This window comes from Motacilla alba, chromosome 10, assembly GCF_015832195.1.
Source record: "Motacilla alba alba isolate MOTALB_02 chromosome 10, Motacilla_alba_V1.0_pri, whole genome shotgun sequence".
Classification (NCBI taxonomy): domain Eukaryota; kingdom Metazoa; phylum Chordata; class Aves; order Passeriformes; family Motacillidae; genus Motacilla; species Motacilla alba.
Window position 1 is genome coordinate 7,769,049 of NC_052025.1, and position 19,269 is coordinate 7,788,317.

General features: G+C 41.5%; 1 protein-coding gene across 1 annotated transcript; it reads left to right on the forward strand.

Moving 5' to 3' along the window:
- The first annotated feature begins 6,586 nt into the window (after nucleotides 1–6,586).
- On the forward strand, nucleotides 6,587–14,929 carry PYGO1 (pygopus family PHD finger 1). The gene is made up of 3 exons (XM_038146591.1): nucleotides 6,587–6,769; nucleotides 11,196–11,281; nucleotides 13,070–14,929. Exons 1-3 carry the CDS (start codon nucleotides 6,721–6,723, stop codon nucleotides 14,189–14,191), a joined length of 1,257 nt encoding a protein of 418 aa, XP_038002519.1. The 5' UTR covers nucleotides 6,587–6,720; the 3' UTR covers nucleotides 14,192–14,929.
- Nucleotides 14,930–19,269: the final 4,340 nt, after the last annotated feature.

Here is a 19,269-nt window from a genome sequence, read left to right on the forward strand (position 1 = left end):
AAATCCAGTTGGGTTTTCTGTTTGGGGATGCATAAACATTTGTTACCTGTAGGCTTAAACTATGCCCTATCTTATTTCTGATACATGTTGGCACTGTGAAGCCCAGCCTGTTTTCCCTTCTTCCTTCCTCTGCAGTCATGGCTCAGCATTGCTTGCTGGACAGTAGAGCATATCCTCTGTCAGTAAGAGAGAAGCTGCAGGTGCTAATGCTGCTGCTGTCCATGTTGCAGGGTCCTCTCTTTCTAAAACTGATGTATTAAGCCCTGGCTTCACCTTTTCCTCCCATTACAGCAAAGAAGATGAGATTTGAGCCCCTCCCTCTTCACATACTTGCATGTTAGAGCCCCAGGTAAACATATTCAGATTTGACAAGGAGAGATCAAGTTGTTTCTACCTGAAAGAGGAGTGTAAGCTTTATTTAAATCCCATAATTTAAATTCTATTTACACAGGAAAGAATCTTTAAGACATACAGAAAATATAAACAATGTAGGATCTAGCTGTGCTCAGTGACAGAGATGGTGTTCAAGGATACCCCTGGTCCATAGGACCCCCTTGGCTGCCAACAGAGGCCTGGCCTCTCACCTCTGAGAGACTCCTGCCCATCCTGGTGGCTCTGAGGCCCCTGCAAGAACCAGCTGAGATGCTTTTCTGGCAGTGCTGCCAAGTGGCCCAGGTTCCTCAGGGTTTCTCTGGAGAGATGACTCAAGCGTCACTGGAAGTTGACCAAAATTCCAGGTGGGTTCAGAGGGTGCTGGATACTGTAATTATCCACGGTTTTGAAGGATGACAGTAAATTTTTATGGGCAATGGAAGATAATGTTTCCTATTATACTCTGTGGGACATTTTAAATCACCGCCTAAAACACTGGATTCTACTTTAGCTGGAAATAAAATGGGGACTCCCCAGAGCTCCTGCTAATAGAATGGTTTTGAATTTCCTTTTATCTGCATAGCACTACACTGGGAAAAAAAAAGATTTTCATGAGTAAAGCTGCAGATTTCTGGCTAGGCTGCCAGGCTATTGCACCACATGAAAGCAGGAAAAGTGTTGCGTACACTGCAGCTCACTACAGCCTTTTAACAATTTGCAGTTTGGTGTGCTGGTCTCAAAGATTAACCCCCCCTAGTTTGTTGAAAACTGTCACCAGGGAGTGGGTGACAGACCTCAATCTATGCTGCCTCCTCACTTTTTGCAGTTTACAGACACAATAGTATAAAACAATCCCACTGAACTACTTGCTCATAGCCTTCCTTATGATAGGTTATACAACTGAAGTTGGATGTAAGATAGTTTACAGCACAGACTGTAAAATAACAATAATTAAAAAAATTCCATTAAAATTATTCATGTTAGCAACCATCCTGCTTTGGAATGGGTCCTGAATATTTAAAAGTCAGTAACAGCTTGCTCAGGCTCTACCAAATAAAACAATCTGGCTTTGCTTTACACAAAACCCACAGTCAAGGCAAAATGAATCCCTTGAGACTGAGATTTCCAGCTTCAAAGGATAAGTAAACCCCAGGCTTGAGTTTCTAAGTATTTCAATTAAAATTCTTCTGATAAATCAAAAGCAAGACAACCCCTAGTTCATAATAGAAAGAATTCTGGCTTTTAACACACTTTACAGAAAAATGGCTATATTAAAGAGGAAAGCACTCTCGTTTTTTATAAACTGCTTCTCCACCTCTGTGGTGTAGGCAGGATAGGATGACATCAGTGGGGAAGGTCAGTGTGTCAGAAGCCATTGTAGCACAGCTGCCAATCCTGGCCAGTCCCCAGGAGGTCACCTGTGCTGGGAAAGGCTCAGAGGTCACCTCCATGCTGGGCTGTTGGGCACTGGCCAGGGGTGGGACCCTGGCACCCAGCAGTGCTGGCTGCTGCCACAGCCTGGGGTTCAGAGGTCTCAGCCCAAGGGAGGAGGCTGCCATTTATAGTGGGGATGACTGGAAACAGCCTTTTAATAGGAGCACTCTGCAACTCGGTTTAGCATTCAACAAGGTTTTAAGAGTTTGTGATGATTCTTTTCTGTAGCTCAACTGGGCCTAAACATAGAGCCCAGCCCTGCAGTTGCAGATAACAAAATGACAGGATCCCCAGAGGAACAGCTGTATAGCATCCTAAAACCTCTGCCTCTAAATTTCTGATTTGGAATTGTCCCCACTAAACATAATACATGCCAAGTAACTTAATCCAGTTTGGTGTTTGCAGACAGATAGTGCATATCTTTTAAATAATTCTGCATTATTTTCTTGAAATCCTGGATTTCATGTGAATTTTAGCCTGGGGATTAGGGAGGCTCCTCTCAGATGTAATGGGTGAGTGCAGCATCTATGTAACTAGGTCACGGTGTACTTAGGCATATTTAGTTATCTGTTCTTGTGTTCTTCCCTACTTTAGTGGCACAATAAACAAAAGAGGGAATGAAGATGGATTTGTTATCTCCTCTCCAAGGATGGCAGAAGAGATTTCATTGTGGAGTTTTTTTGCTACATTTTCTAACAATGTTTGTGATTTTTCTTTATTTTTAATTTTGCATTTTGTAAGCAATGAAGTGCAGGAGTTAAATGCTTTCCTTCTTTTCATCAGACCACAATAAATGGGAAAATGCAAAGGATTCAAGATGATGATCCAGTAAGAGCAAGAAATTGCATTTCTTTCCTTTCCCCACAGAGTGTCCCCATTTCACTGTTGGTTGCTCAACAGGCGACCACCTCTGAGTAGGCAGAAGTCCATTTTGCAGAGAAGCCTTCAAAGGTGACTTAAGCATGTATTTGTCCCTTTCCAAAATGTATTACATTGCAGCTAACAAGGCAAACTGAAAGTTCCCTTTTACTTATCAAATAGGTTTCATCTGTCTTGGTGACTTGAAGATCAAATGAGGCTTTTTAATGCATATACACACACACTGGATTGATTGTCAAAACTTTTGTTATTTGGTATATATATAGCTGTAAGTACAAAAATTAAACTTAAGTTCCTAGATAATCAATATCATCTTTATATTTTAATTCTTTAGGTACTAATTAATTTTGATATGTTGGATGTAAAATGTTATAGTTTAAAACTACTGGAAAATTGTCGCTTTTAACTTTATAAGTCTTGCATTGTTGGCAAGAGTATCTGAGTGCATGAAAGCTGCTGAGATACTTCAGCATATACATGTTTCAGATATAAGCTGAAAAAATAAATATGCACTCAAAAAAAATCAATTAGTCTCACTAGGTTTCATAACTAAGAGCTTGCTTTGAACTTTAAAAATTTTGTTCCAGTATAGATAGGACACTAGAGTGGCCTTTGTACAGCTGAGACATTTTTTGATCAGTTCACTAATAACTTGTCTTGCAAAGCTTAGAAAAATGTGTTTCATCAGCCAGTGATTTGCAATGTGACTAGACAAAGGCATGATCATTCTCAGACTTGTGTCATATGGAAGAAAACTGTAATGGGCTACAGACAAAAACTTACATTCTTTCATAGATCAATTCATAAGCCAATATATTTTGCACTTTTTTCCTACAAACAGCTTTGTATTCATTTCAGACTGAAGTTAAAACACGAATAAATGATTAATTAGATTCTGGTTTGTATTTTGTACTTTATATTATGTGGCTAAGTGGCTAGTGCAGAAGTTTAGACAGTCCTAATTTTTGCTGATTAAAAGCAGAAACGAAACAGACGTGTGCTGGTAGGGCCTGGTTTGCATCACCAGAACTGATGCAGCATTCACCAGCAGGCAGAGCAGTTTGCACTGAAATGGCTTCAATGACTCATGCTCGAACTGTTTCAGTTACAGCAACAACCCAGTCAGGTCGGCAGAGATGCTCTGCATCTGACAGACCCAGAAGGGACCTGCTTAACACATATTCCCAGAGTAGTAGCAGCTGCATAGCCAGCCAGGCTAAAAAAGCATTAAAAGCACATCTCAGTGTAACTTATAAACGTGCACGTGTTCAGTTCTACTACCAACTAAGGCAGGTGTGGAGGAGGAGAACAAATGAGTCTGGAGCAGGGGGGTAACTCCAGCAGAACAAACCCAGATTTTTGGTATTGTCTCAGCCTGACAGAAACTCCCTCCAGCCTTGATAAACAGTCCTGTTTATCACAGTGGTGCTGTGAAACATGTACAAGGTTGTAGAATTAGCACTTATATTTGTTTAACATGAAAAGGGGCCTTTCAGAAAAATGAATTACTGTATTTTTCCCTCATAGCAAGTGGGAGAATCGAATTTACTGATGCTGGAATAGTGTTACGAGCTAAGATTATTGCAATCCAAATTTCCTTAAATGTGTTCCTTTTTTTTCTAAAGGAAATTATTTCAGAATGACAACATCATTACAGTTCAAAAGGGCTTTGGAGGTCTTGCCTTTGAGCCCAGCCTCTTGCATAAAGCAAGTCTAATGCTGAACTTGGACCAGCAATTCTGGGGTTTGCACCATTGGAAGCTCATTTCAAATTATGAGTCTAATTTTTCTGTCACACTCTTCTGTGAAGAGCTTTGTCTCTCTTTTCTTGGTAACTTCCACTTAGGTGTTGGAAGGTTGCTAACTACCTACCCCTAAGTCTTCCTAATTAATGCCAGCTTTTGAGAGGAAGAAATGTTGGAGTAATTTTAAGGACAACTAATGAGCAGTGAGGCTTATCAGGTGGTGAATTGCATGTCATAATGAGAACTTCTGTAGATTTTTGGGAAATATTTGGGATACTGGTGTAGCAGGCACCTGAGCCAGTAAATTAGCTCCTTTCAGACACCACATCAGCTGTTTCAATGAGAGTTTAGAAGTAAGTCCAATAGGATTCCCACAGACTGCTCACAAAAGACCTGAGCCAGTTAAAAGCTGGATTTGGATGAACAGCAAAACAGACATAATTTTTTGCAAGTAGAGCACTGGGTTAAATCTGAATTCCCAGCTCCCATTTCTGATGCAGACAATGTCCCCGTAGGAATCTTCATAGACTCGGTGACATCAATCTGCGCATCCATAATTACAGTCTACATGCCATTACACGGCAGCTGTGCACAAAGCTCCTGCAGCCCTGGGAGAATCAGCTGGGCCTGCAGCAAGCTCTGTCACAGAAAATGCAAATCTCTTCACAGATAAGGCACATCTTCCTCCAAATATAGACAAGCTCACACCCACCTTGCTAATATTCTCTTCAGTAAGATTACACAGAATCAAGCAGTACATCCCATGAGAGTACTGGCGGTGTGCTGTTCTTTGAGGTACGCGCATCTGGGATCACTGCGAAGTAAGAGGCTGTGGACAAATAAAAATGATGTCTAGGGAAGGACAGAAATCAACATAAATTGAATTACTTTCTTTTTGCATTTTGCATAACTAAGTAATAGCCATACCAATATCTTAACCTTTACATGAACGTAACCTTTTCCCCTCAGAAAAAGTGTTTCAAATACTGGAAAAGTACTGACTGTCCATCTAACAAGAAGGTACATAAAGAAATAGCACTGATCGAAGTCAGGCACGTGAGCAAACCCAATACTGTACAGCTGGGCATTTTTTATCCTTATAGGAAGAATAAATCTTTATTCAAATGGTACTTTTAATGCAGTTGACTAACAATTTTGATTTAGACCGAGAACTGCATACATAACACCTCTATAACGCAGCCACTTCAGAAGATGGGAAACCGAGGCAGAATGTGTTTGCACAAAACTACACCGGCAGCGATTTATCTGTCCCGTGTGTTTTTAAGGGTTCGGCAGGGTTTACCGACGCCTTGAGGGCACCGGCTGGGCCCAGTGGTTTGCGCGGTACCCCCAGGCCAGAGACCCGGCCGGCGGGTGACACCTGGTGTGGGGAACCCCTCCCTGCGGAAGGTCCCCCCCCGCCCGGGAGCCGCCGGAGCGCGATGCTCCAACGCTTCAGACACCCGCCCGCGTGGGCTGGGAGAAAGGGAGCCGCAGCCCGGAGGCGGGAAGCAGGCGTGAGGCACGTGCCGCACCGGAGCCGCGCCGTGGAACCCCTGACGGCCCCGGCCGCGGTCCCGGCCAGCGACTCCCCCCGAACAGCGGCCGAGGCGGCCCCTGCCCCGCTCCTGCCGCGGACCGGGCACTGCCGGCCCCGGCCCGCCCCGCGGCTGTCCCGCGGCCGGACCGAGTCCCAGCGGTGGCCGAGCGGAGGGTGGAGGCGCCGGCGGAGCCGCCCCAGCGCGGCGCCTTTGTTCCGAGCGGCGGCGCGGCCGGGGCCGAGAGTCCCGCCGCGCTCATGTCGGGAGCAGGGGGAGCCCCGCGGAGCGCCCCGCGGGCGCTGCCGCTCCTGCGCGCCCGGGAGCCGGCGGGCAGCGGGGGCTCGGCGCGCTGAGCGGCGCCGCGTCCGGCGGGGGCGCTGCGCGGGGCCCGGCAGCCCCGGCGGCGGGGGCCGGGCGAGGCGGGCGCCTGCAGCCTGCGGGGGCCCTGGCCGGCGCGGCTCGGCGCTCCGCGGACCCCCGGGCGGCCTCCGGGCAGCGGCGCTCCGCTCGCCGGACTCCGCCTGGCCTGGCCCCCGCCGCGGGCTGTAGCGGAGCCCTCCCGCGCCCAAACTTTGCAAAGTCTCGTAGCTCCGCTGCTGGAGCGGCGGCGGAGAGGGCAGCAGCGGGCGGGGGCGGCGGCGGAGGAGGCGGGGGCGGAGGGGGCGGGGTGCGGGCCGGCGGCGGCGGCGGCAGCAGCATCAAAGAGCCCCGATTCTTGCCGCCCTGGGAGCCATGCGCTGCTGTCTGTAATGTCAGCGGAACAGGAGAAGGACCCCATCGCGCTGAAGAGATCCCGAGGTACGGCGAGGGCTGGGCCGAGCCCGGGGGCGGCCGCCGCTGGGGCCTGGCTCCCGTGCGGAGCGCTGGCGGAGCCGCGGGATGCGCGTACCGCCCGCGCCGCCGCTGCCCGCCGGGCTCCCCTCGCCGCGCAGCGCGGGCCGGGCCGCCCCCGCCGCGGTCCCTCCCTGCGGCTGCGGCGGGGCCGGCGGTGCGGGGGCCGCTCGAAGTTTGGTCGGTGGGGCCCGGCCGGGCCCCGCGGGCTCCCGCAGCCTGCGGGCCCTGAAAAGCAGCCCCGGGGCTCGCTGTGCGCGCAGGTGTGCCCCGCGGGGGAGGGCGGCGTGCGGTCCTGTCTCTTGTGTGTCTGGGGATGTGCAGCGCATTAGTATGCAGCGAGCATACTGCTGGTGCAAGGGAATACGGCGGCAGTGCCACATGTCCGAGTTCGTGCTGATGCAGAGCCCATAAATTACACTTGAGTGTTCGCTCTTCTGTCCCCAGTCCTGGCTCCTGTGCTTGAGTCTAGTTGGGATTTTGTCTTTCCCTTTTCGGGTAATGAAAAAAGCAAGAAATCGAAATATTATTCTTTACTGATAGCACTGGTGGATGGCTCTGGTGAGGTTTGAGGTATGCCTTTCTTTCAAAGGAGTAGGAAGAAGGGCAGAAATGCAGGGTCTCCTCCGACTTCGGCAGTGCAGCTGACTTTAATGGCAGTGGCACATCAGCCTGCGTAGTGATTGTTGTGTCCTTATAGTCCTTAGACACAGAAATGCCTCTCTGAATGAAATAATCAAAAACAGCAGGATGTGTGACTGGGTTGGGTGAAAATTGTGGCAAAATTATAAAATTTGCAATTTAGTGCTTCTTGTTTTCTTGATTCCTGTTTTGCCCCTGGAATTCTATTGTTCTTGATGTTTTATGCTTTTTTCCTGGTTGGATAAGTGGGAAAAGGTGTGGATTCCTCGGTGCATATTGTCATTGATTTACAGTTTGCTTTTCTAAAACTGCTATAGTAACAGCTGGATTGCAAGCTTGAGAATGAAGACACACAGCAGTGTTACAAAGGAGACTGGGATTCGTTAGACTCCTCCACTCTCAAGCCCTGATTCTGCAAATATTTAAGCATATATGGTTTCACATGGCAGAATTACCCACCAAGTTCCACCTAATTACAGCTTAATATCAAAACTGTTTACAGTCTCAGGGCCACAGAATAGGCTCACCGAATTTGGTTGAAATTAGACTATTTTTGTTTTCTGTCTATAATGAAAAGTTTATTCAGCCATTTATGTTTCTTGGGAAAATGTTCTTACTGAGATAAAGTAGTGTTTAAAAAGACTCTGGCATCCATCCTCTAAAAACCTCAACTGAGATTTGTCAGTGAATATGAAAATATTCCATACTGTATTTGCAGTATGTTAAGTATGGCATAAATTACATGCAAAGTCAAAATCCCTTAATGTGTAAGCCAAACTACAACTTGCAATTCTCCTAACTAACACTGAAAATCTCCATCTTAGGTATGTAAGAAGTAAAAGAGAATATGAGGCTTATCTCTTCTCCTTTGCCCAAGTGTGAATGGCTGAAATGAATTTTATCTGTAGTTTAATAGGGGAATAGTTGTCAGATATGTATTTATACCTTTAGATCCATGAGATAGGTGATGTCCCAGTCAAAAGGATTTTTGCCCAAAAAATTAGTCTCGGACAATGAATAATTTTCCATCAGTTCAGCATTCCAAAATGCTTGATACTCTTTAATGAAAGTCTGTGTGGTAGGTACCAAAAGTGACTTTGTGGAAAGTTTATTTTGGCCTCATGAAAATGAGCCTTATTCACTCTTTTTTGGAGGTATGCTAGGACTAACATTCTGTTTCCTTTCATGTATAAATTAAATCATTATAGAACCCACAGGGAAAATATAAATTCTTAGGGCTGAATTAAATCATTGGCCTCACACAGTGAGAAGTGAAAATACAAAAGCTTTGTGCCTTTCCAGATGCAGGACTCCCTTCTGTAAACCAAGGCATGTCAATGGCTTTGCCAATGAAAGTAATTCAGGTAGAAATGGATGGAACTTGTCACTGGAATTCTAACGTTCATATGGTTATGCTTTTGAAAAATGATGTCCCAGAGAGGGAATTTATATGTAGTTTTATAAAGTTTTAACTTCAGCTACTGCAAACCAGCATTTGCATATGACCCTTAGTATTTTACTTGATCACAAATTTACTGATGTCTGTGCTGCTACTTGTTGAATTTATTAAAAGAAATCTGGATATTTGGAATATTTTGCTATCAGTGTTTAACGTCAATTATTTTTAAGAGTACAGGGACATGAAAAGGAGTGTAATTTATGCAGTTGTGAGGATTAGTGTTCACGGTGCAATCTTACACTAAATTTAGTATAAACTTATAGTAGTGCTGGAGAAGAAGCCAATAGAAAGTACAGGAACAGTTTGAGAAAATAGATTATAAAGAAGATGATTTATAGAGTTGAAATTTAGGGGAAATATGCCATTATTCTTTATGTAAAACCTCATGCTGCAGTCATTTAGTATCTACAGGTAATGTAGTGGCAGTGCTTCATAGCACACTAAGTATATGCAGGATTTTATATTCTAAATCAAGGCAAAGAGGTCTCTTTTTAAAGAGTAATCCCTCGTTTCTCTGATGGTATCTTAGACCACAATATGCTATGTGCAAGCCTGAGTTTATTTTGAGAGCTTGATTGTGATATCATGTCCTTTTCTTTGAAATTCAGACTTAAAATTTGATAGGTGTTGATCTGGGATATCCATGTATCTTCCTCATGTGTAATGAAAAATAAAATCAAATTTGAACAGTGACAGCTAGAGCCAAAAGGAACTTATTAAAGCAGAACTGGATTCTTACTTGAAGTAGAACTGCTAAATTCCCTGAAACCTCAAAAAAAAAAAAAAAAAAAAAAAAAAAAGAGGCATGGAGGAAGTGCTAGGAGTGAACATTTGACAATGATCCAAGATCCAAGTACTCTTGGATACTCTACTATCCAAGAGTAGATCCAATACTCCTTGGATCAGGAGTATTTCAAATAACTTGGATATTTTGGTCTGTGTACAATAGGATTGCTGCTTCCCTGTGAGAAGAGAGTTTGTGTTATGTTGCTGAATATTCCCAAAGCTGGTTTACCTGTCTGCTGGGAACACTTGTCTAACAGAGCAGTGCAATGTCATACATTGTGCTGCTTTGCATAATACTGTTGATAATTCACAGTTATCTCCAGGTTGTCTTTGGTAATGAAGACCTGTGTGTTCAGCTGGATGCTTGCATCTTGATAAAGTTTGACTCATATTCTGAATATCAATTTTAAACAAACAGTAAAATTTTTAGGTTGGATTGCCTGCTTACTGTTCTGTGCTGTTACTATATATTTTTATAAAAGGCAAATAAGCTATTATCCTAATGGGCCTGGGGAAAAAAATACTGTTTCTTAATATAATGATGTTAGTACTTCAACATGTGTTGCTCTGGTATCACCTGAAAATGCTTCTCATACTTCAGCTCAGGGTTTTCTTTGCATTCCCATATTGTGGCAATTTCACTTGAGCCTGTGAAGACAGACTGGCTGGGATAATAATGAGATTGCTAGATTTATTTTTCACTTATGGTCTAACTAGGGTTTTAAAATGAAAGCCACGATTCATACAAATTTGAGAGCTTGTCCTACTGTTGTGAAAGGTGGGGAATCCCAGGGGAAGTACAGATATCTCTTTGTATTGCTCAGGGTGAAGTCTGATTGAGCAACCAGTGAAATGAACATTCCTTACTCTTTTTTTGTGCCAGGATAGCCTTGCTTAGTTATTCTGTAAGGTTCCTGCAGAGGTGGGCTGGTTCACCTTTTATTGGCAGGTGTCTTTTTGTTTGCTCAAGTCTTGCATTTAGTGAAATTTAGATTTGATGCACTGGAGATTAGTCTAAACAGCATGGCAAGTTTTCAATGGTTTTTGTTCGTGGATCTACTACTGTTTACTTTTCTTTTCCTTCATGGTGGATTGTAACAATCTGTTGTATATTGCTACACTGATGCTGTGTCTATGTGAGTTAAGAGGCGAGTCTTAGACATGGCTTTTTGCAGTTCTTTTGAAAGTTTTATGATTTATACAAACAAGAAATACTTCTAACTGGTGATGTGGAGATGTTAAGAATCAAGGGACAGATAAAATTAAAATAAATGGAAATGTGTATTTCAATAACAATGAGCATGAATGGGACATGAAATTGGTAGCAGACAGAGGTATAGGAGGGATGTTAGCTTACCTCCAGATGTGTGCTCCTTTAGCACTTGTGACATAAGGCACCAGAGTCAATGCAAATTCAGTATTTGTAACAGATATCTGAGGCTATCAAACTTACAATACAGTCTGCAATAAAATTAATGTATTATTGCACTGATTGATATCTTGTAGGTGGTGACAGTGGATTGGATGGGTTAGGAGGACCAGGAGTTCAGCTTGGAAGCCCTGATAAGAAAAAGCGCAAAGCAAATACACAGGTAAATTCCCTTTGCTTCTTTTGAATTCCTAATAAACAGTGCACTCAAATGTTTGCTGGTATGAGTATCTCTCATTGTTCAGAATATCAGTTTCTTGTCACAAATAGCAGCTACATAGCAAGTATTTCAGTTTACTTTGAAGTTGAAATCTTCCTGAATACTAGTATTTGCGCTGAAGGTATTTTAATCCCTGTAAGTTGCCAAAGACATATAAAGAGAGGAGCACAGTGAGACTGCAACAACTTGGATTTTACCATAGGGATTTGATTCTGAGGCAGACTTTTCTTTAATGACTTTGTAGCCATTGGTAGAAATCTGTACAGCATAAGTAGTTGCCATGAGACTACTTTTTACCTTACTTTCATTTCTGTATGTGTGGGTTTGTGGGCTAATGAATCAGTAGGGTTTGTTAATGCTTTGACCAAGCTCTTGGCATACTCCCCAGGTGATTTTCAAGCAAAAGCTAAGTCAGGTAGGGCTCTTTTCCAGTGAATTCTTGCAATGTGACATTTCTATGCAGTTTTTCTTTCCAGAAAAGAAAGCTTCAATACAAAATATCTTAAGCAATTGGGTATCTATAGCGCTGAGTTTTCCTTTGTGTGTTCATTTGGCTTTGAGTGACAGTATCTGTTAATTTGGTACTGTCCAGTGGGAATACCTTTATTTATGTAGGTAAAACAATCACTTTCTGTTAGGCCTATGCAGAGTCCATTGAAATGTGGATCTGTTTTCTTTGTTTTTGTTTTGTTTTAAATTAGTCATGCTGAAACTTGCTCTGAGAAATATTCAGTTACTTTACAAGGCTTCACACCTCTTTTTTGGGGGAGTTTCCTTGTGTTCTGAATGGTAATAACTAGAGGAGATGCAGATTAGCTTGTGCTCCTTCTGACCAGGTTAAAATTTGTACTGCAGCAATTTTTTAAAAATAGATTTTCAAATTATTAAAATAGATTTTCATTTTTTTAGAAATAGTCTTAGTTTATTAGTACTTAGGAGGAAGTGCTTTCTGTGAGCACAGTTAGTGTGAGGGTGAACCCAGCAGGTGTTCCCTACAGGCTAGTCTAGAATGAATTTCAATTGTATGACTGCACTGGTGACATTTAAACAGACTCTGGGCTCCATTAAACACTTGATTATGCTCTGTAACCAGAGCGTAATCCTCGTGTTTCATAATCCTCGTGTTTCATACCTACTCACTATGCTTTGCAGACTGTCCACAATCACTGAATGCTCTGTTTGGTATAGAAATGTACAGCATAGGATATTCCACAGACTATAGAAGATACCAGTCTGCTGACTCCTATATTCCAAATACCTTTTTTAGGGTTATAATACCATTAGATTTGTATATCCTCATGGAAGTGGAGTGTCTTATGAGATGTATATTCAGTAGCATGAACCCAGAGTGAAGTTAGGGAGCTTCAAATCTGCTCTTCAACTTTTGGAAAGACTTTGTGTATATGTTTGTGACAGTTGCATTTCTGTATTGTTGCTTGTCTTTTGTAAAAGATTATGAAATAGAAGTCACATTTCAAGTAGCATTTTCAACTGCAAACTTTTTAAAACACTGAAACTACTATAAATCACAACATTATCTGAAGCCCAAGCTCCTCTCCTGCCTCTGTACTGAAATTTCAGACAGCCTGGCAGGGTACAGCGGCTGAATTTTACACAACAGCTGATCAGTTCTTTCAGCAGTTGTATTGCTAATCCAGAACCTTTGTGGCTGGTCTGTCTTGCAGGGAAATACTAAAACTAATTCAAGTGTTGTATTTAAAATATTTGTAGGGGTCGTCATTTCCTCCTCCATCTGAATACGCTCCACCACCGAACCCAAGCTCTGACCACCTTGTAGCTGCAAATCCCTTTGATGACAACTATAATACTGTGTCTTATAAACCACTTCCTTCAGGAAATCCATATTTTAGTAACCCTGGTTATCCTGGCTTTGGAGGCTATAACACTTTCAGAATGCCACCTCACATGCTGCCCAGAGTGTCCTCACCATATGGTGGTTCTTACTCCCTCAGAAACCAACCACATCCTCTTCCTCAAAACCCTGTTGGCATGGGTTTTAGTCGACCCCACTCTTTCAGCTTTGGTCCTCATGATAACCCAGGTTTTGGGAATCAACCACCTTATGGCAGTGGTCAGATAAATCAAAATGTCAATATGTCTGCTCAGCATTTCAGACCAAATCCTGGGGAGAACTTTGGCCATTCTGGTCAGATACCTCACCCTGATGTGCCAACTAACTTTGGTCCTGGAAACAATCCAAATTTTCCAAATTCTCAGCTAGAGTCAAACCATTCTTTTGTTCCTCCACCAAACACGTACAACCAGACAAAATCATCAACACAAAAGCAAGACTTTAGTCAAGGTGCGAGCAAAGCATCCAGCCAGAACGCTGCTGCTCATCAGCACCATCACAGGACAGAGGACGTTGTGAGTCAAGGTAACAGTGACCTGAAAAATGTTACTCGAAACAATGTGGTAAATCAGGATAACAGCCATTCTAACAGTGCTGAGAACACCAATGCTGGCCACTCAAATGGGACTCAGAGCAAGTCCCGCCAGCCTCGAGGTACTGCTGAAGGATGCAACTCTGAAAAGAGCAGCAAAACACCCCTCCATCCCAGTCGTCACGGACACTCGTCCTCTGAACCCGTCTACCCGTGTGGAATTTGTACACATGAAGTCAATGATGACCAGGATGCCATCCTGTGTGAAGCCTCTTGTCAGAAATGGTTCCATCGGATCTGTACGGGCATGACAGAGTCAGCATATGGCCTTCTCACGGCAGAGGCATCGGCAGTGTGGGGCTGTGACACTTGCATGGCTGACAAGGATGTGCAGTTAATGCGCACGAGAGAGACTGCAGGACCACCTGCGCTGAACACAGAAGGCTGACAGCCTGAATGGGTGCTAGTGGAGCAAATACTTGCTATGAAAATTTGGTTACGAATTGGGTACTTCACTTTCTGCAGACAATCAGTTGTGTTTGATTGCTGTCATCTTTTTTCCCCTAATCTGTATTCATTCATAAACTTCCATCTCAGCTTTTGTACTCTTAGTTTTATGTGTGCAAATGTTTTTACAGGATGGAATATTTTTTGTTTCTGATTGAACTGTAACTGACAATTGATCGGAAGTAGGATGAGCGTTGACAATATTATTGAAGGAAAAAATGTGCCTGTATGAATAGCCCTAATTTGCTAGTGTATATTAATGTGTTAACTAACGCTAGCATTTAGTGCTTGGTTTTAATGGTACTATATTTGCAAGTACTCATTACTTTGTTTTTTTCTTTTGGCGTGAATGTCTGTTATTGATGTTCTTGCTAGTAGAGAATATAGTAGAGATGACATGGAGGAATGTGCAGTACTAATAGTTGTTATTTTAGGGTAAATACAGAGAATTTTGTATGTGCTTTTTCCTATTTTTGAAGTAAAGCATTAATGTGCTATTCAAAAATAATGAATTCATGCTTAGTAACACAATGAAACCCGCTAAGTATGACACATTTCTATTTCCTTGAAAAGGCAATAATCTCTTGACTTCTCAGCAATTACATGCTGAAGGCTCTTGCTAGACCTTGCATTATTTGGAAGTTGTTGGGAAATAAGATTAAATTGGAAAAAGAACACATCGAGTTTATGAAGTCCACTGCTTTAAATCTAGAGAATGCCAGAACTAGGGTTGCACATGTAACCTTAATTCATTTATCTTGAGAACATACCTTGGGATACAGTCTTTCATCTGTCACAGTTGTGCAGTCATGCACCTCTCTCTCATTCTGTCTCACTGATGGTTCCAGTCTCCTGCCTCAGTGCTGCCTGAGAATTGTGGATGAAGTAGTGCACGGAAAATCCTGCCCAGCTTCTAGGGCTGTCAGCTCCAGCCTGCTCAGTCACCCTGAGCTTACACAGTCCACTTGGCATGAAGGAGGTGGCAAGGCAATGGAGTGTGCTCTCTGAATTGCTTGATAATTTGGCTAGCAAAGTCTTAAAACTAAATTCCCACTACTGCCTCAGCCAGTCTTGCAGTGAGGGGGTAGGAAATCTAAGGTGAAGAAAGAAAATACAGCTGTCATATCAGGTGAGTTTAGCTCACATCAGAACTAAGTAATCAGAAGTTTAGCTCCTTTGCTAAACCTGATATCCTACTGACAAGTATGAATGGAACTAGAGCTTCATGTGTGATGCTAAAAAATTCTATTTTAATAAGGGTAATTTCATCTTATTCTTGATCTCAAAAATAACTCCCCTTCTTTTTTGAATGTCGGGAAGCATCTAGCCTTGAACAGTTCAGCCTTAGCAGTGTGATGAAGTTGCACATGCAACTGAAAAAGTTTCTTTTGAGAGAAATATTGTTTTGAATTAATGAAAGGAGGCACTGTGATAACAGATTCTGCTTGGAATATGTACCATCGTGCTGGAAACAGTCTTTAAACTGCAATTAAATCATATGTCAAGCTTACAGGTACTAGTCATGTTCCTTAATGTGATACATATTTCAGGTCTGTGATGATGAGTGATATAGGAGTTAATAGAGAACTCATTCATCTAACAAAGAGGTAATTTTCATGGTAAGCCATGCCATTGAGTGAAAGTAAGGCCTGTTTGATAGTTCACCATTGTGTTTGGTTTTAAATGGGCTCTACTGTTTACATTCCTGGAAGATACTGTGCAGATCTACACAACTTGTTTTATTTTAAAAGTGAAAAGTTTTGCTGTATAAGTGCAGTATTACCCCACCTTTTTTTTTCTTTTGGTTTGGTTTTTTTTGGTTTTGTTTTGGTTGGGATTTTTTGCATTCCTCTCATCAGGAAAAAGAAAATAATGTCTAGAGTGTAAGTGATGTATTTAATATCTTGAGAATTTTCCTGTATGGATTTGTAAAGTGTAAGATAGATCCAGAGCTTCTGTTTTCATCTGTAGTTGCTTTAATTTAGTACACTAACTGGACTTAATCTTGTTTTGTTAGAGGTGTGATTTTAAAACCACCAACACAAAACCAAACAAGCAACAACCTCTGTTAGATTTATTCTTCAGTAGTTCTCCTAATGACGGAGTAATGTTTGAATTTGCTTTTGGTACCTAAAGTAGCAATTAAACCAAACCTTGTTTAGATAGATTTGTTCCTCTAGGAATCAGTTTAATCTCTGCAACAATTAGCACTGTGAACATAATGGAGCTAGTTCACACCTACAGTAATGTAAGTGGAATCAAAATTCTGCTCAGTGAAAATTCAACCAAAGCTCCAATGATATTGTCACCTTTCCCACTCCCACACCCTATGCCTCTTGTGAGAAGATTTTGGGGCATTTGTTCTCAGAAGTCCAATTAATTTTATGTTTTAACATTTTGGAGCAGACATTGTATTCAAAATAGTCACATATTTCTTAATCTTTTCTTCAACCCAACATGAAGTTAGGCAACTATTTTCTAGATTAGCTGTTGGGACGTTAGTATTTGAACATAGTGTTCTTAAGTACCTAAAGTCATCTGGAACATCATTTTATAAGGCCTTAAATTGTGTATTTATGAAACTTACTCTAACAATTTATTTTAGATTTTTTCTAAACTGGTATTATTTTGGGTTTGTAACCCAGTAAATTTTCTGCATTTATTAACTTGTAAGTTCAAGGCATTAGCAAATGTCAATGATATCAAATGAAAACAAATGAACAACCAACTCCACACTTGTTAGCACGGTGATCTGAGATAGGACTGACAAGGATCTCCAGAAGTCATCCAGCCAATATGCTTACCCTACTGATATGCTCTTGGCATACTTGAACTCTTATCTAGAGTTATATTTTGGTTTTCTCTGCATGTGTTGACTAAGTAGTAGTTCAAGTATGCACAGGAGAAACAGCAATCATGTTTAATTAGTGAGGTACTAGGAAAATGTCAGCTGATTAGCATTAGAAGTTAGTTCTAGAATGATGGGTGGGAGGGAGGGCGGGAGGGCTGCCTAGAATAGGTGAGGTTTTTTGTAATACATGAAACAATTTGTATTGAACTCTCATGTGCTTCTTTCATTACTGGTGATTTAGACTGTACTGGTGCTGCACACCAAAAATATTGCAAAGATTTTGTAAATCTTGCAAACCTTAACATTTTTGTGGGAAATACCTGTGTCCTTTTTACGTAGTTTCTGGTCATGATCAGAAATGCAGCCTTATATTGCTTCCAAATTTCCACCCCCACCCCAGGCTGAAATAAACAGGTTGTGCTGTTGTTAAAACTTTTTTGCTAGTGACCAATTTTAAATGAGAAAACATGTAAGTGACAGTGCTGGATACGAACTAGAGGGCAGGTAGCAAAAATCCTGTTTCTTCCTGTTTTACTCATTCCTTCTACAACTTGAAACTAGCAGGTTTGTGCTTGTCTCTTCTGAAAGAAGATGGGACTGATGCTTACTTCCAAAGGTTGTTTAGAGGCCTAGTTATTATTTGAGATCTTCAGATGAAAGAAGCTAGAGAAAAGTAATGAAGTTTGCTTTATTTAAAAGAAAAATATAATTTTGGGGGCTGCTCAAAGAAGATTATATTTTGTGAGCTCTGAAGTTTTTAATCTAAGAACCAGTTTTGTTATCACATGTTTCAGGCTTAATTTCAAGCATGTGACAATTAATGAAGTCAGTGAAACTGCATGCACACAGTCAAGAATGTTTCAAAGTGTTTGCAGTTTAGGGCCTGTGATATTTGCAAGTGAAATGCTTATATGGTTTGAGATTTTTACAAAATCAGTGGTGTTAAAATGTAGCACCTTTTTAACATTTGTCTTTATTCCAACTTAATACAGTAACACATCTACATTAAATATATCCCTCTCATTTTATAAATAAACATTGCCTGTCAGTAAAAGTATTGGTGTAACATTTTTAAAAAAAGGAAGTCATGCTTCTTATCATGTTGTATGTGACTTAAATGACTGTTTCATATTAAAACTAATCTTTCCTTATGTACTGCTTAAATATACCTGTTTTGGGATATCAGTTCAGTACTTTTTATACAATCTTGAATGTGTTCCACATTGGTGACATGTATTTTTGCAACAACTTTTTTGTTTTGATTTTAAATTAGAGCATGTCTGATGTAATACATGCATTAGTGCTGTGGTGTGTGACAAAGTTAATGTATGTAATTCAAATTGGAAAAGTTTCCAGACTTTGTCCAACATTAACCCTGTGGCCAGGGATTAAATTACTATGTAATACAAATTATTTCATACCATGATGTGTTTTAAGCTACTCTATGAAGTATGTGAAACATTATTGTTTATGGATTGGTAGCTGGTGAGGTATCTTGCATAGAATGAGGTATGATAGATGGTAGCAATTCATAATTAAAACTGAGTACCTTTCAGAACACACAGCACTGATATGCATTATCATCTTGTTGCCATTACTTAATATGAATTTCCTAATATTATCCACTGATAAATGGGTGAACATTTGGTAATCAGCTCTTGTGTGTGAAAATTCTATTCTAACACTCTTTACTTGTTTAACAAAGCATATAATTTTTTTGTTTGTTTAAAAGGCTTTTTTTTTTTTTTTGTCTGTTGGATGTGATTAGATATATGCAGGAGGATGTAGAACTGGATGTATTTTAAAGTTATTCTGCAGTTGCTAAGTTTTGGCAGAAGCTTTCTATATTAGAATAGACTCTTCCCTAAAATTGGAAACTAAGTGTACTTAGCAGAACTCTTTAAGGCAATATAACTATCCTACACTACATCTTGAGTTATGCACATTCACTTCTTTATGTGGAAGTGATAACTTCTGCTTTATATAGAAGAAAAGAAAGTTCCCTTTAGTGGCCTAGTGCTGTGTGTCATCAGTTCTGGGGTAATTAGTTCTGAGTGGTGTTCAGGCCCTCAGAGGTGCTGCCTCTAGCTTGAAGTTTTCAGTGTTACCCTTTGTCTCCTGGTTTAGAAATGGCTTATCCCAGCACCATGGGGAATAACTATTTCTGC

Excerpts from the sequence above, each read along its gene's own strand:
- PYGO1 (XM_038146591.1), top strand. The coding sequence starts at position 6,721 with ATGTCAGCGGAACAGGAGAAGGACCCCATCGCGCTGAAGAGATCCCGA. Across the intron at positions 6,770-11,195 it reads CGCGCTGAAGAGATCCCGAG|GTGGTGACAGTGGATTGGAT; the intron begins GTACGGCGAGGG and ends GATATCTTGTAG. Across the intron at positions 11,282-13,069 it reads AGCGCAAAGCAAATACACAG|GGGTCGTCATTTCCTCCTCC; the intron begins GTAAATTCCCTT and ends AAATATTTGTAG.